General features: G+C 38.2%; 4 protein-coding genes across 8 annotated transcripts; 3 read left to right on the top strand and 1 right to left on the bottom strand.

Annotated features, from left to right (window-relative positions):
* The first annotated feature begins 706 nt into the window (after positions 1-706).
* LOC103328898 (expansin-like B1) lies at positions 707-2,462 on the top strand. Of its 2 annotated transcripts, none has more exons than XM_008231306.3 (5): positions 707-913; positions 1,045-1,148; positions 1,249-1,430; positions 1,688-1,820; positions 2,052-2,462. In XM_008231306.3, the coding sequence occupies exons 1-5, from the start codon at positions 769-771 to the stop codon at positions 2,250-2,252; spliced, it is 765 nt and encodes a 254-aa protein (XP_008229528.2). In that variant the 5' UTR covers positions 707-768; the 3' UTR covers positions 2,253-2,462. The 2 variants fall into 2 exon arrangements, with proteins under 2 accessions (XP_008229528.2, XP_008229527.2); XM_008231305.3 differs by having other exon boundaries at positions 1,042-1,148.
* Positions 2,463-2,565: 103 nt separating this feature from the next.
* Positions 2,566-5,416, bottom strand: LOC103329039 (pentatricopeptide (PPR) repeat-containing protein). 2 transcript variants are annotated; one of them, XR_016121915.1, is made up of 2 exons: positions 2,930-5,416; positions 2,566-2,781 (listed from the first exon to the last, which is right to left on the bottom strand). XR_016121915.1 is itself a non-coding variant. In XM_008231474.3 (1 exon), exon 1 carries the CDS (start codon positions 5,264-5,266, stop codon positions 3,008-3,010), a length of 2,259 nt encoding a protein of 752 aa, XP_008229696.2. In that variant the 5' UTR covers positions 5,267-5,416; the 3' UTR covers positions 2,841-3,007. The 2 variants fall into 2 exon arrangements, 1 of the variants encoding a protein (XP_008229696.2); XM_008231474.3 differs by lacking the exon at positions 2,566-2,781 and having other exon boundaries at positions 2,841-5,416.
* Positions 5,417-5,451: 35 nt separating this feature from the next.
* MAMYB (Duplicated homeodomain-like superfamily protein) lies at positions 5,452-7,758 on the top strand. 3 transcript variants are annotated; one of them, XM_089041209.1, is made up of 2 exons: positions 5,452-6,506; positions 7,307-7,758. In XM_089041209.1, exon 1 carries the CDS (start codon positions 5,474-5,476, stop codon positions 6,443-6,445), a length of 972 nt encoding a protein of 323 aa, XP_088897335.1. In that variant the 5' UTR covers positions 5,452-5,473; the 3' UTR covers positions 6,446-6,506; positions 7,307-7,758. The 3 variants fall into 3 exon arrangements, with proteins under 3 accessions (XP_088897335.1, XP_088897338.1, XP_088897337.1); XM_089041212.1 differs by having other exon boundaries at positions 7,302-7,758; XM_089041211.1 differs by having other exon boundaries at positions 7,203-7,758.
* A 1,895-nt stretch (positions 7,759-9,653) lies between these two features.
* On the top strand, positions 9,654-12,784 carry LOC103328900 (Vacuolar protein sorting 55 (VPS55) family protein). The gene is made up of 5 exons (XM_008231309.2): positions 9,654-10,145; positions 11,249-11,381; positions 11,484-11,523; positions 12,135-12,216; positions 12,323-12,784. The coding sequence occupies exons 2-5, from the start codon at positions 11,283-11,285 to the stop codon at positions 12,513-12,515; spliced, it is 414 nt and encodes a 137-aa protein (XP_008229531.1). The 5' UTR covers positions 9,654-10,145; positions 11,249-11,282; the 3' UTR covers positions 12,516-12,784.
* Positions 12,785-13,195: the final 411 nt, after the last annotated feature.

The raw sequence follows: 13,195 nt of genomic DNA, 5'->3' as shown, positions 1-13,195 counted from the left end.
CCTAAGAACTTCCTAACACCCAAAATAAAATCACAGCCCATGTGCCTCAAATCAAAACTAGCACTAGGTGGGAAACTTGAGATGCCGAACATAAGGGGTTAATCTAGTGCAAAAGCACCTAACTTTGCCTTGTAATTCCAATTCAAGGAAATTCTATTCAAAAGTCTCAAATCTCAATCTTTGATTTTGACCCCTCTCTCTGGTATGCCAGTGTCAACAAAACCTATCATGGTCAAATCAATAAAAAAAATCAGCTCAAGTTGTGAGAATCAAATGTTTCTCATCTTATATACATGCTTATCCACAAATTCATACTTTTCTGCTTCTGACTTGAGAAATTTATGAATTAATAACACTGCAAACATATTTAGACTGAAACAAAGAAAATAGCATAAACTTGGATACAGTTTAACTAATGACTTTTTGATAATTTAATACCACAGAATTCAACAAGGAAAGAAAAATCACTGTCACATTTGAAAGATGAGAAAGAAGCTTTCCACAATAATATTCTACATCAAGTAAATAAATATGGCTAGGAAGGTAGCCGACAAACGCAAGTAACAGAATTCCACTCATTCAGAAAGAAAAAAAAATTCTTCAGAAGAATGTCAAAGTTAGTGAGGCTTACCAAATTGAAGTTGGACTTCATAATTTACTATAAATACACTAACCATTTAGCTATAGCTTCATGCAGTATCACCAACTTGCAATAACATTCTAGCAAGAAAACTAGCTCTCATTTCATTTTGCTTGTGAGGACCTATAATGGCTTTCTCTCTGTGGTCTCAACTTTCCCTTTTCATTGTCTTGCTTGTAGTACAAACTCCAGGGGAGGCTGCAACATGCAGTGACTGTTTCGTTCATTCTCGGGCAAGTTATTATCCGAATTCTGAAGAGCAAGGAACAGATAGTAAGAGACTTTTATTTAAAGAAAACAAAATGAACAGTAGATTTCTATGTTGCGGGCATGCTATGTATGTGGTAGTGGATTTATGTGTATGCTTAGTACTAATTAACATTTTTTGTTATGAACTATAGTAGGTGCTTGTGGGTTTGGTTCATTTGGAGCAACCATCAACGGAGGGGATGTCTCAGCTGCCTCCGACCTCTATCGCAATGGCGTTGGATGTGGTGCTTGTTACCAGGTGAGCACGCACTCCTAAAGCATGAAAATATGTGCTTGTGTGTGTGTGTTAGTGTTTAGTGTTTGTGATCAATTAATTTTTTTGCCGCATGATTTACTAGGTGAGGTGCACCAACAGCCGCTATTGCTCAGACAAAGGAGCAACTGTGGTTATAACTGACCAAGGCTCCGGTCACAACACGGACTTCATCCTTAGCAAACGAGCCTTTAGCCGGATGGCTCAAACTACTGATGCAGCTGCTTCTCTGCTGTCCCAAGGAGTAGTCGATATCGAATACCGACGGTAAGAGCCTAGCAACTTTGAGGAAGAAATAAGCCATTTTCATAGTTACACAATGGAGGTGGTAACACTTCTGATCAATAGTTACACAGAGAAGATTGTCCCAACAGAACAATCTGTAAAATTGAAACACACACAAACACATGGTTTCCTTTATCTATATATGTAGCTATTCATTTATGAAAAACTTTGATGACTAGAAACTAACCAAGTAGCTCTCTCTCTCTCTCTCTCTCTCTCTCTCTCTCTCTCCAAAACAGGGTTTCATGCAGCTACCCAGGAAAAAATATTACAATCAAGATTGATGAGAACAGTAATTATCCTCACTATTTGGCTTTTGTAATATATTACCAGCAAGGGAAGAACGATATCACAGCTGTCCAGCTATGTGAGGTATATTTTCTCCTCACCATTAAATTCAGTACTTGTAGTTTCAACTAGGAAAGCAATGAAACAAAGATGAAACAGTTCTTAATCTGATCAATTACCAAATGAAATTAGAGAGCTGCATATGAATCCAAGTCATATGTTCTTATCTTTTAGCTACCAACTTTACTTGCTTTATTCTTATTCTGTCATCTTCATCATCACATAATTAAAAATTCTTTTTTTCAAAATGTGCAGACACAAAATTTTGCCTGCAAACTATTGGACAGGAGTTATGGAGCAGTTTGGACAACTACCTCACCCCCAAGTGGACCCTTGCAGATAAGGATGCTATTCAGTGATGAAGATGGTGATGAGAATTGGGTTGTTCCTGAGAATAACATACCACAAGACTGGAAAGTTGGACAAACATATGACTCAGGAGTTCAAGTGAACTAATTATAGATAGACATGCAAATGCAGCAGATCAAATATTCTAATTTATAAATTTGTCTTAGTTACACAAATCTTTTGATTTGTTGTGCTTCATTAATTAATGTTTTTCTTTTGCAAATAGGAATATGCTTGAATAAGAGGATTAGTTGGCAGAATTCCTTCATGTAATCATCAGTGTTCAACCAAATTCTATAAATTATCAATTTTTTATTATATTTTTGTGTGAGTTATGTTCAATATCAATACAATAAGGTTCCTCTTACCCTTAATGATCACACAAATTTCTTAATGAAGGCTTCTTTTATTTTTTTATTAATATTATGACTGCGACTAGATTCCTCACTTTTTAAGGCATCGGAAGGTATTGGGTGACATAATTGGCTCTCATCCTCAAATGACATAATTGGCATAATTGGCAAACCTCAGATGCCCCACAGAGACTTCTGAAAGCGAAGAGTTGGTGCATCAGTTACTCCACTCTGAGGATATTCTTTCAAATAACAAAGAAACCCGTGTGGAATTTTGAATTTTCCTACGAAGAAAGTTTTAGTAAATCATTATAAGAGAACACTACCACCACCCAAACAAAAAAAAAAAAAAAACTCCATCAATAATCTCCTGTTGTGTTTAATATGGATTCAAAATGTAAAATAAACTACAAAAATTTGCATCAAACGAACCTCTTTCACTGATAGAAGAGGCCCCAAGTTCGAATCCCCCTCTGGAATTTATCAAATGATGCTCTTTTAACCGTATATTCACATATTTCTACCCATCTTATGATTCTGACCAATAGTCCCAAATACAAGTGATAGCATCTCATCCACTTGTGGAAGTAATTTATCTCCTGAGAGGAAGACATTAACTCTTCCTTGCAGCACAATCCAACTGCATCCAGGAACCTTTCTCACTCCTTTCAATCCCATCTCCCTTCTCAGCAATTTTTCCTCAATATGCTGACCATTAGCGGCATATATGTTACAAAGCACCACATGGGCAGGTGCATTTAAAGGATCCAGCTCCAGGAGTTGTTTGGCTGCATACCTAGCAACCTCAGCATTCGTTTCACCAAACCCGCATATACCAAGCAATGCCCCCCAAACAGCATGATCTGATTTGAAAGGTAGCCTTGAAACGAATTCTTCTGCTTCTTTTACCTTCCCAGCTCTGCCCAGAAGATTAACCATACAAACATAATGCTCCAAAGCTGGTTGAATTGCATAAATATTACTCATGGCATTGAAAATCTCCCACCCTCTGTGGACAAGCCCTGCATGGCTACATGCTGATAGTATGCCCAAAAAAGTGACAGAATTTGGGCGGGTCCCAGATTTCACCATGGATTCAAAGATCTTCAGAGTCTCATTCACATTTCCATGGTCAGAGAACCCCATGATCATGGAATTCCATGAAATCAAATCCCGCAAACTCATGTTTGAGAATGCACGGTAAGCGTCATCTATCTCCCCACATTTCGCATACATGGAAATCAGCGAGTTGTTAATAAACAAGTCAGATTCATATTGTGTTTTTATCAGCAGGCCGTGGAACTGTCTCCCAGGATCAAGATATGCCATTGCACCAGCAGCTCCAAGAAGAACTGAATATGTTGAATTTAGAGGCGAAACACCTTCTGACCTCATTTCTGAAAAGAAATTGGTAGCTTCTGCAAAAAGCTCACTTTGGATGTGCCCCGAAATCATTGCTGTCCATGCAACTGCATCTCTATCTGGCATGATCTGGAAAAGATAACAAGCCTTTGATACTTGTCCAACACTAAAATACCCAGTGATCATAGACGTCCAAGAGATCTTGTCTCGGATAGGTACATTGTCAAAGAAATGTTGAGCCTGGTCTAGCTGTCCAATCTGTATGTAACCATTAATCATGGAATTGCAAGACTGAGCTGTACAATTACTTGAATTCTTGATAAAAATAAAGTATGCAGAATTCATGATACCAAAGGCTGAGTACATGTGAATGAGGCTCTTTGATAATCTGCCATCATAATCATCATACTCCCATCCGTTCACAATCAACTGAGCATGTAGTTGCTTGCCAAGATTAGGCAAATCAATACCTGCACAAGCATATACAAGCGATATAAAGGTCTCTCCATTCGGTTTTGTGTCACAGTTCCCCTTCAATTTAAGAAATAGTGATAGAGCTTCTTTATAGAAGCCATTCCAAGCAAAGCCACCAATCATGGCTGTCCAAGAAACAACATTCCTCTCAGGCATTTTTTGAAATAAAGAATAGCCCTCATCCACATTGCCAGACCTACAGTAACCAGATATCATGCTAGTCCACGTAATCACATTCCGATCCACCATCTCATCAAATAACACTCTTGCTTCTTCCATTCTACAATGCTCAGCATACCCAGAAATCATGGCATTCCAAGAAACAACATTCTTCATCGGCATTTGCTCAAAAACCCGCCTTGCTCCATCCAAATCCCCATTCCTAATCAACCCAGCAATCATGGAATTCCAAGAAACAACATTCCTCTCTGGCATCACATCAAACAATCCACGCGCCTCATCAATCCTCCCCGCATCTGCTAACCCACAGAGCATTGAAGTCCACGATACAACATTTCTCTCTGGCATCTCTTCAAAGAACCGCCAGCCCTCATTCAACCTCCCAGATTGGACATACCCTGACAACATCGCATTATAAGTCACAATGTTCCTCTCCGGCATGATCTCAAAGAGCATCCGAGCCTCATCAACACAACCACTTCTCGAGTATTTTGTAAGCAAAGAAGTCCAGTGAACAACACGGCCATGGCTATTTCTTGCAGGCAATTTCTCAAGCAGCTTGCGTGCCTCTCCAAATAGATTTTGGGAAAGACAATGAAGAAGCTGTGAATCATCAGAAGTGAGTTTTGCATGATGGGTTCTTGAAAATGCAATCTGGGTTTTATAACATCGGCAAAATAAATCAAAGCATCGAATTTTGACTAAGGTTTCTGAGAAGGTAAAACGGATGGGTCGGCAAAATGAGGCGCGCATTAACTGGTTTTCAAAAAGTAACAGTTTCTAAAGGCTTCAACTTTAAGGACCCAAGTAAAAATGAAAAGAAATGACAGCCCCAATGTTATATGACTTTGAGTGTGGCTGTAAGTCACATAAACGACGCCGTCACATATGACTTTTTGAACCTACATGGACTAGTATATAAAAGAGGCTCTCTGTTTAGCTTAGCTCTGAGATCCAACAATGGAGTTCTTGGACGAGGACGCAAGGCCAAGGTTCCTCTTCCAATCGAAAGCAGTGGGTTCTTCAGCCACAGACCCAGAACCCCATTACAAGAATCTCAACAAACCATTCATTGCCTTTACAATATTACTCTCAATTCTATTACTGGGTCTCTCCTTCTTCTTCCTCCAATCCGAACCCTACCAATCTCTCCTCATCTGGGTTGCTCTCTCCATCCTCATCGGCCCCTTCGCTCCCGCTTCAGTCACCGGCGGTGACATCCGCGTCGGTCACGGCCAAATCCTCGACCTCCCTGAAATCATAACCCAAGTAGAGGAGGAATCGAAGAAGAGGGTGTCTCAAAAGAGATCAAAGCCGCGTCGATTTGATGAATTGGGCACAGATTCGACACCGGTGGCCGAAACTGTTAATGGGCCTGTGAGAGAAGAGAAAAAGCGTGGGGTTTCCGAAGGTAATGGTAATGGGTCTATGGTGTTTGATGAAGAGACGGAGTGGGTTGAAGAGGATGTTGAGTTTTTGAAGAAACTGCTCTTGAAGCACCCGGTAGGGAAGCTGAGACGGTGGGAGGTTATTTCCGAGTCGTTTCGGGGAAAGCATAAGGTGGAGAGTGTAATCAAGAAGGCCAAAGAATTGGGAGAGAAGAAAGTGACTGATTCAGATTCTTATGCAGAGTTTTTGAAGAAGCGTAAGCCCAATGACAAGAAAATCGAGAGTGAGAGTCAAGACTTGGGTGATGAGTTGGTGGTGGAAAATGGTGAAGTGAAGAAAGAGAGCAATGGTGGTGGGGTGAGTTGGGCTTCAACTGAAGACATTGCATTGCTCAATGCCCTGAAGGCGTTTCCCAAGGATGTGTCGATGAGGTGGGAGAAGGTTGCAGCTGCTGTGCCTGGGAAGTCGAAGGCGGCTTGTATAAAGAGAGTTGCCGAGTTGAAGAAGGGTTTTCGGAGCTCCAAGGCTTCAACAGAAGAGTAGATGAAGCAAGGGAAGGTTGTCTGATCAATTTGGAATTGGATATGCATTTTGCATTGAGGAGGTAATTTGATGATTCATTGATTTCTTTGTTTTTTCTATTGAAATTGATAATCATTGCCTATGTTTGATTCCGTTGCAATTTCATATCATAATTCCTATGGCATTTGGTGATTGCCATTACAAACATATGATAGTTGTAACTGAATTCTTCTTTTACGAATAAAAACCAAGTTATACGGTTTGATATAAAAGTTGTAATGCTATATGGTTTCATCCGATATCTTGTGTATAAACCATATGGTTTCTCGTTGGTTTTTACTGGATTAGAATTTCTGATGCTCCCTGATGCTAGAGGGACTTAAAGAGCAATGAAAAATAAATAACAAAATATGGTTTCCGATAAATCTCAGCCTCCTTCTCCCATTTGAGGCTGACAACGTACCCCCTTTTTATGTATAATTTATTAGCAATGAATTAGCAAGGCATATATCTTAGGAGTTTTTAGGTGACTTAATCTTCCCAGTGAAAACAAACTTAGGTACGTATATTTGGGTCAAAACTTTGTAAAGATTGACGGAATAGCATCTTAGAAAGGAATTAGTGTGACCCTGGTATGTATATTTGGGTTAAAACTATGTAAAAAAGGTAAAAACTGATGAATTAGTGATGAAATCAGTGACGTCTTAGAAACTAATGAAATGATAAGAGTTTTGTTGTTCTAGGCCAGCATTGACTAATAAGAATTTGTATTTACTAGATCATGGAACAGTTTGAGATTGTTTTCAGTCATGTACATTGAAATTCCAGTGACTGAACCCATTGAGACGATATTTGATTCTTTCTGGAATCTTCATAGAACAGAAGGCAGAGAAATAAGAGATGTGAAAGCTGAGAGGAAACAAAACAGGGTGACCTTGATTTTATCATACATCTGGCCTTCTATAATTTGGCCTGGGGGAATTTGTTTCATGCTCTATCAAAAGCTCTATAGACTGGGGTGCTATGGTTTATGGCTTATACACTGATGCTCTGTGCAAGACTGCTGAAAACTGCCCTTGCCAAAATCTCAGTTGATTATGATGGAGCAATTTATAGTTCAAGCAGGGTTGAGCAATCCTTTCCATATTTGAAGGACTTTCTGTCAGAGAGTTTTGAGGCCTATCAACTTTCTTTGCAATACTCATAGATTCTTATGTTTGTTTTATAGTATTCTTTGAAAAGGTTCTCAAGTGAGGATTATTTATTTATTTTTTCCTAATGTTAGATCAGATATGAACAGCTAAAATACATAATGGGTGAGATGCATTTCAATAGATCTCAATTCTCAACCATTCATCTAAAGGTTCGAAAACAAAGGGAGCGGGGGAGGGTGTGGAGTGGGTTTTTGGTTGTATCCTAGTGGATATCCAAACTAATCTGCCTTCTTATCAACCTGATGCTTGTCGTGCTGATTTTATCAAATGGTATTTCCCCTCTTGCTCCCCTTCTGCATTTCCTTGGAATGCGATTCAGTTATACATACAATCAGGGAGTACTTTGGTTAAGCTTTTTTGATTTCTTCAGTCCATACTAAGGATGACTACTAGAGGGCGTTTAGCGACAAAGGATCGAATGCAAATCTATTCTCCTAGTCCTACTCATGTTCCTTTCGACCTAGCCACCTTTTTTTTAGATTTTTTTTATGGACCTATGGTGAGGGGATATGGAGGCAATTAATGACCAAATGTGGCTCTACATGGCTCTCAACATCTTGGCACCATCATGCTCATATGGTTTCTAAAGCTGGTAAGGGTTATTTCCAATATCAGCAAGAAGCCTTGTGTTGTTCTTGCAGTCTACTGCATATGGTGTGAGAAAAACAATCAGGTGCAGATTTGCTACTGTGAAATTCAAGAAGTCCCCTTGCAATAGAACCACTGCTTTTGCCTGGCATCCCTCTGACTCGTCTTAGCAAAGTGTTTGCTTTGTCTGCCTTTGTGTTTTGTGCCCCCTTTGAGTTTGTTTCATGTTCTGGCCTTATGCCTCGCTCAGCTTCCTAACTTTTTTCCTAAGTTTCTAATGCAATTTGAATTGATGTGCTAATTGGGGGTTTCTAATGCAATTCAATGAACTTGTTATGTGCTACGATGGGGGGAAATTTTATTCTTGCTAAATTTTCACGTTACTGTCCGGAAGTTTACCAAATTTCAACATTTCATTTCTTGTCATTTTCGTACACGGAACTTTGGTTTCACTACAGTTTCATACCCTCTGTCAATCGAGCCGACGAGAGATTCGTTAACCCATGACATGACAAGTACTACATGGACCAGCATATTAAATTTTTTTAAAAGTAAAGAAAGTCTCTCTTTTTTTCCTCCTCGAAGAAGAAAGATGGTATATAAATGTGGTATCTCTTTTTAAAATCAGGCTCGGCCTATAGCCTATACGATTAGGTCTTTTGTACTGATTGTATTGGTTTACAATTAAATTTTCCCTTTCCTTTATTTTTTACAGGACCTCCAAATTCTTAGAACCGACCCCCTACCTAAAACAAAACTTTTCTTCACCGTCGTTTAGTCGCTCTCTCTCTCTGTCTGTCTTTATCATTTCTAATGCATTTTCTCAATGTTCCCTCTCATCAATTTGGATGCTTATTATTAGACCAATTGCTTCTTAATTTGACCGACCGCTAAACCAGTCCTTCAAACTCAAACCCCAGCAACCATGCATGTTCAACTAAAACTAATCTGATTAATTACCTCATACCTTTATTTCTTATCTCTCTCTCTCTCTCGTGTCATCTCCACCATCTCAAATCAAAATAATCAAACATTTTCCTTGGGACCCACTGGATCTAAATCACACAACTAAAAAAGATATTTATTGTTTTATTACTTTTCTATTTTATGTTTTCTATTTTTTATTTTATACTTAGTAATAAAATCAAGGTAAAAATTTACTTTGGTCATTGTAGTTTGCCTGTTCTATCATTTGGTCTCAGTACTTTTTGAGCAATTCAAGGGCACATTTCAATTTTTGTAAAATTCCTCCCAATTTCATTAAGCTTTGACCACGTGAAAGAGTATTTCAGTCTATTTAAGCTATCTAACGGTAGACACATGCTAAACCTCTTGCCATTTATTTTAGGTGCGATTTTGGAGCTTGGGGTTTTGAAAAAATTTGCATCTATTAGTTAAAATCTGGGTGAATGAGGAGGAATTTGAGTGGAGTGGACTGTTTGAGTAAATTTCTGTACGAAAAATATTCGCGGGTTGATTCTTCACCCTTCAAGCTTTCTTCTCCCTTCTCTTCCTTGATTCTTGCTTCGAATTGGAAACTATGAAGATAAAATTGATAAAATTAAAACTATGAAGACAAAAGTGGTAAAATGGGCAAATTACGGAGACCACCGAAAATGACTTTATTTTTTTTTCTCCCTAAAATGAACAATATAATTATAAATTACCGACAATAGCTCTGACCTCTCCCAATCCAAACTCACTGTGTTGCTGCGTAGCTGTAACGGTAAACCCTCCCTCCTCCTGTAGAGTGAAAGACACAGAGTGTCTTGTCTCGCATCTTCCGCGCCCTTCCATGTTGCTGTTAATATAGAAATACAACAATTACTGCAGCGCCCGATCCAAACTTCCCCCACCGCTACGCGTTTCTTTTCGGGGAAAACTAAACGTTTCTGGCTCTCACCTCCGATTCGCCTCTGGTAAGCCTTCCTCTACATTTTGTACCACTCAAGTTTTTCATACATTTTTAAGCATCTTCGTTTTGGAGCGTAGTTAATTTAGGTTCTCAGAGTGTATAATTCGTCTGTTTAAGCAATGTTAGTCGAATTTTTCGATGTAAAATTCAGGTGATTGTGATTTGTTTGATGGGTTATTGTAATTCACAAATGATTTATGTAAAAATAAAATAAAAAACTCTGAAGTTCATCTGTTCATCGCCATGCATTTGATTTTATGCTCAGAATTCACCTCTTTTTGTATTCCATTTGAAGGGTTGCAGCTGTCATCCTATTTTGCAGACCTTTTGCTAATTGGAATTGATTTCATTTCTTTGTGCCACAGAAGTACTGAGAATGATTGTGTTTTTGTGATTGAGTAACTATATGAATTTTTCTACATGACATTGTTCCCAAGTGGGTCAGGTTTGTTTAAAGAAATAGAAGTTGCTTCTCAGCTCCATTTCCAATTTAAAGGCTGTTATGTTTTTTTAGTACCTTATCTACATATTAGACCAGAGCTACGTATATTTGTATATCCGGGTCATGGGTATGTTGATTGCGCACAACGTTAGGACAATCTTGCATTGAGAAATGAACTCTATATGTATGTATATGTAAGTAGGAGATGGGCAATGAATGCACCTGTTAATGGTAGGACTCTGTGGAACAGTTAATCTGTATTGTAGATTTTGTGATGATTTTTCAACTGCAAAACACTTTTTTTAATTACTGGAGAAGTTATAAGGCACCTGTTAAAGGCTGTTATGATTCAAGTGGTTCAGTAGTTCACTCTATGCTTAGGGACTAACCTTCGGAGATTGATCTATGGAATGAACATACAAGTGTTGGTTTAGAATATTTACAATACTTGAGTGAAAGGAAGGGAGATCATCAATTTACCCAAAAAATCACCGTCATCCTTCCATTGTTTCATTCTTTGGGTTGACCACATACATCCTGTGGTATGACTGCTAGAATATTTCATGTACTTGTTTATGGTGGACTGCTTTCTTTTATTTGTTTTTGTCAGTTTTTGCTGAGTTTATGCTTTCCGTATATTCATTTTATTCACATCATAATTTCAGTTGCTCCCCATCTATGAGGTGAGGTAAGTACTCGATGGCAGACTTACCAGGCTATATGCGTGCCTGCTTGCATACTGGGAAACTTGCTGCCTTGGCAATTTTGGTCTCTGGAGGGATTGTATTGCAAATTTTGGTGGGTAGTGTTCATTCTTGTCAATTATATTTGCTGAATTCATTTGTTTCTAAGGTTAATAGTCATCCTATGTGTTCTCATCTATCACATGTTTTGCGGCAGGCATGTGCTTTGTACGATAATTGGTGGCCGATGCTTACTAGTACGTACTGAACTTTTGGGTCTTTAATTTATTACTTTTTTTCAAATTTAACATTGCTGTTTTCCTTCCTAAACTTGCTATATGATGCCTTTTCTTTTGGCCAAATAAGCTGTTATGTGATGCTACATGTTAATGTATTTGTGAAATGATAAGTACGTCAATACTATAAAAGATTCCAATTTTTGGATTCTCTAGCTTCTTTGAGAAAGCATCTTTAAGGGTACTCATATTCTGTTCCCTTTTATCCACTTTTTGTTTTCCTTTAATTATCCCAGAACTCAAATGAATAAAATGGATCTGAATACATTCTTTTGGCAAAGTTTCTCATCTCTTTGCTTCATTGTTTCGGAACTTTTTTTTTTCTTCATATTTGTCTTGGCCTGACTGGAAACAGGAGCGTTTGAGCATTATATCAGGTGGTAAAAGGATAGTAATAGGGCTAGATGTTGACTGACATCTAGCAACATGATGTACAGACACAGGTTGAGGAAAATAAAAACATTTTTTAAGAACCTTAGTTCCCAATAGAGAATTCCCTTTATGTAGGTTTTCAATGATTTGCATGACGACTTGCATGCTAATGGTTTAGTCATCACTATGTTCTCTTGCAGTAATAATGTATGTGCTTCTTCCAATGCCATTGCTGTTCTTTGTGGGATCTGATTCTTCTGTACTTTCAGAATCTGATAATGGGTTTGTCTTTCACCCTTTGAACTTACTGTAATATCCATTGCTTTCAATCTAAATCTCCTTCAACATTTCTCAGCTTCTTACTTGCTTCCTAACAATGATGAAACAGATGGGTTAATGCAACCAAGTTCCTGACTGGAGCTTCAGCTATTGGCAGCATTGCAATACCTGCTATCTTAAAGCATGCTGGTGTTATTGGTTGGGGAGCAATGGCAATGGAGCTCGCGTCCTTTTTCGTATTTGTACTGGCAATCATGTGTTACATTCGAACGAGTGATGAAGACAGCTACAGTGCAATCTGAGATACGGCTCTGCTGGAGTCCTGCCAGATTTCTGTAAAGATGTGTTGTATTTGCCTGTAGGATGTCTTTATTTCTTGGTGAGGGTTACCTGCAATAACAGCTTGTTATTATATATCTAGAAAACCTTTTTTTTTCCTTCCCTGTTGAGTGTTATTCTTTATCCCTGTAATTGAGTGTGGTGTTGTATCAAATATGTTTTAACATCTCATTATAGAAAACTCTGATGTGAAAATTGAATTAAGTATGAAGTAGCCTGCCTTGATGTCGAATTCTGGTGTGAAGTTGGGCATTCTTGCTTGAGATTGATGTCAACCTTCCTATACTAAATGGAAGAGGTTTTACCCTAATTAATTAAAATTTTGTTTTTTTTTAAGGGGAGTCAATTTCTGGGGTTTCCTATAGAAAAATTATCTTGCTGGGCAATAGAACAATATAGGGGTCTAGATGAGACTTGTAAGACATAAATATTAATATATTAATGTTGCCTCATTTAAAAATTCAGTTGTAGCTTTTGTAAGTTTACAAGAGTGGCTGTGGAGTATAGCTCAATTGATTGAGCTCTTTCATCTCCACTTATGTGGGCAGAGGTTTGAAATTTCAGATTCTCAATGAATATTTGTGTAAACCTACCTCCCCAAATTGCTTGTACTAAAAAACAAAAAAACAAAATCACAACACAG

Source organism: Prunus mume, linkage group LG7, assembly GCF_029339155.1.
Source record: "Prunus mume cultivar Tortuosa linkage group LG7, ASM2933915v1, whole genome shotgun sequence".
Taxonomy (NCBI): Eukaryota; Viridiplantae; Streptophyta; class Magnoliopsida; order Rosales; family Rosaceae; genus Prunus; species Prunus mume.
This window is presented reverse-complemented; position numbering and strand designations above follow the sequence as displayed.

Coding starts and splice junctions, on each gene's coding strand:
- LOC103328898 (XM_008231305.3), top strand. CDS start 769: ATGGCTTTCTCTCTGTGGTCTCAACTTTCCCTTTTCATTGTCTTGCTT. Junction 1,149..1,248: donor GATGTGGTGCTTGTTACCAG/GTGAGCACGCAC, acceptor ATGATTTACTAG/GTGAGGTGCACCAACAGCCG. Junction 1,431..1,687: donor GTCGATATCGAATACCGACG/GTAAGAGCCTAG, acceptor TCTCCAAAACAG/GGTTTCATGCAGCTACCCAG.
- LOC103329039 (XM_008231474.3), bottom strand. CDS start 5,266: ATGCGCGCCTCATTTTGCCGACCCATCCGTTTTACCTTCTCAGAAACC.
- MAMYB (XM_089041209.1), top strand. CDS start 5,474: ATGGAGTTCTTGGACGAGGACGCAAGGCCAAGGTTCCTCTTCCAATCG.
- LOC103328900 (XM_008231309.2), top strand. CDS start 11,283: ATGGCAGACTTACCAGGCTATATGCGTGCCTGCTTGCATACTGGGAAA. Junction 11,382..11,483: donor GGATTGTATTGCAAATTTTG/GTGGGTAGTGTT, acceptor GTTTTGCGGCAG/GCATGTGCTTTGTACGATAA. Junction 11,524..12,134: donor TTGGTGGCCGATGCTTACTA/GTACGTACTGAA, acceptor GTTCTCTTGCAG/TAATAATGTATGTGCTTCTT.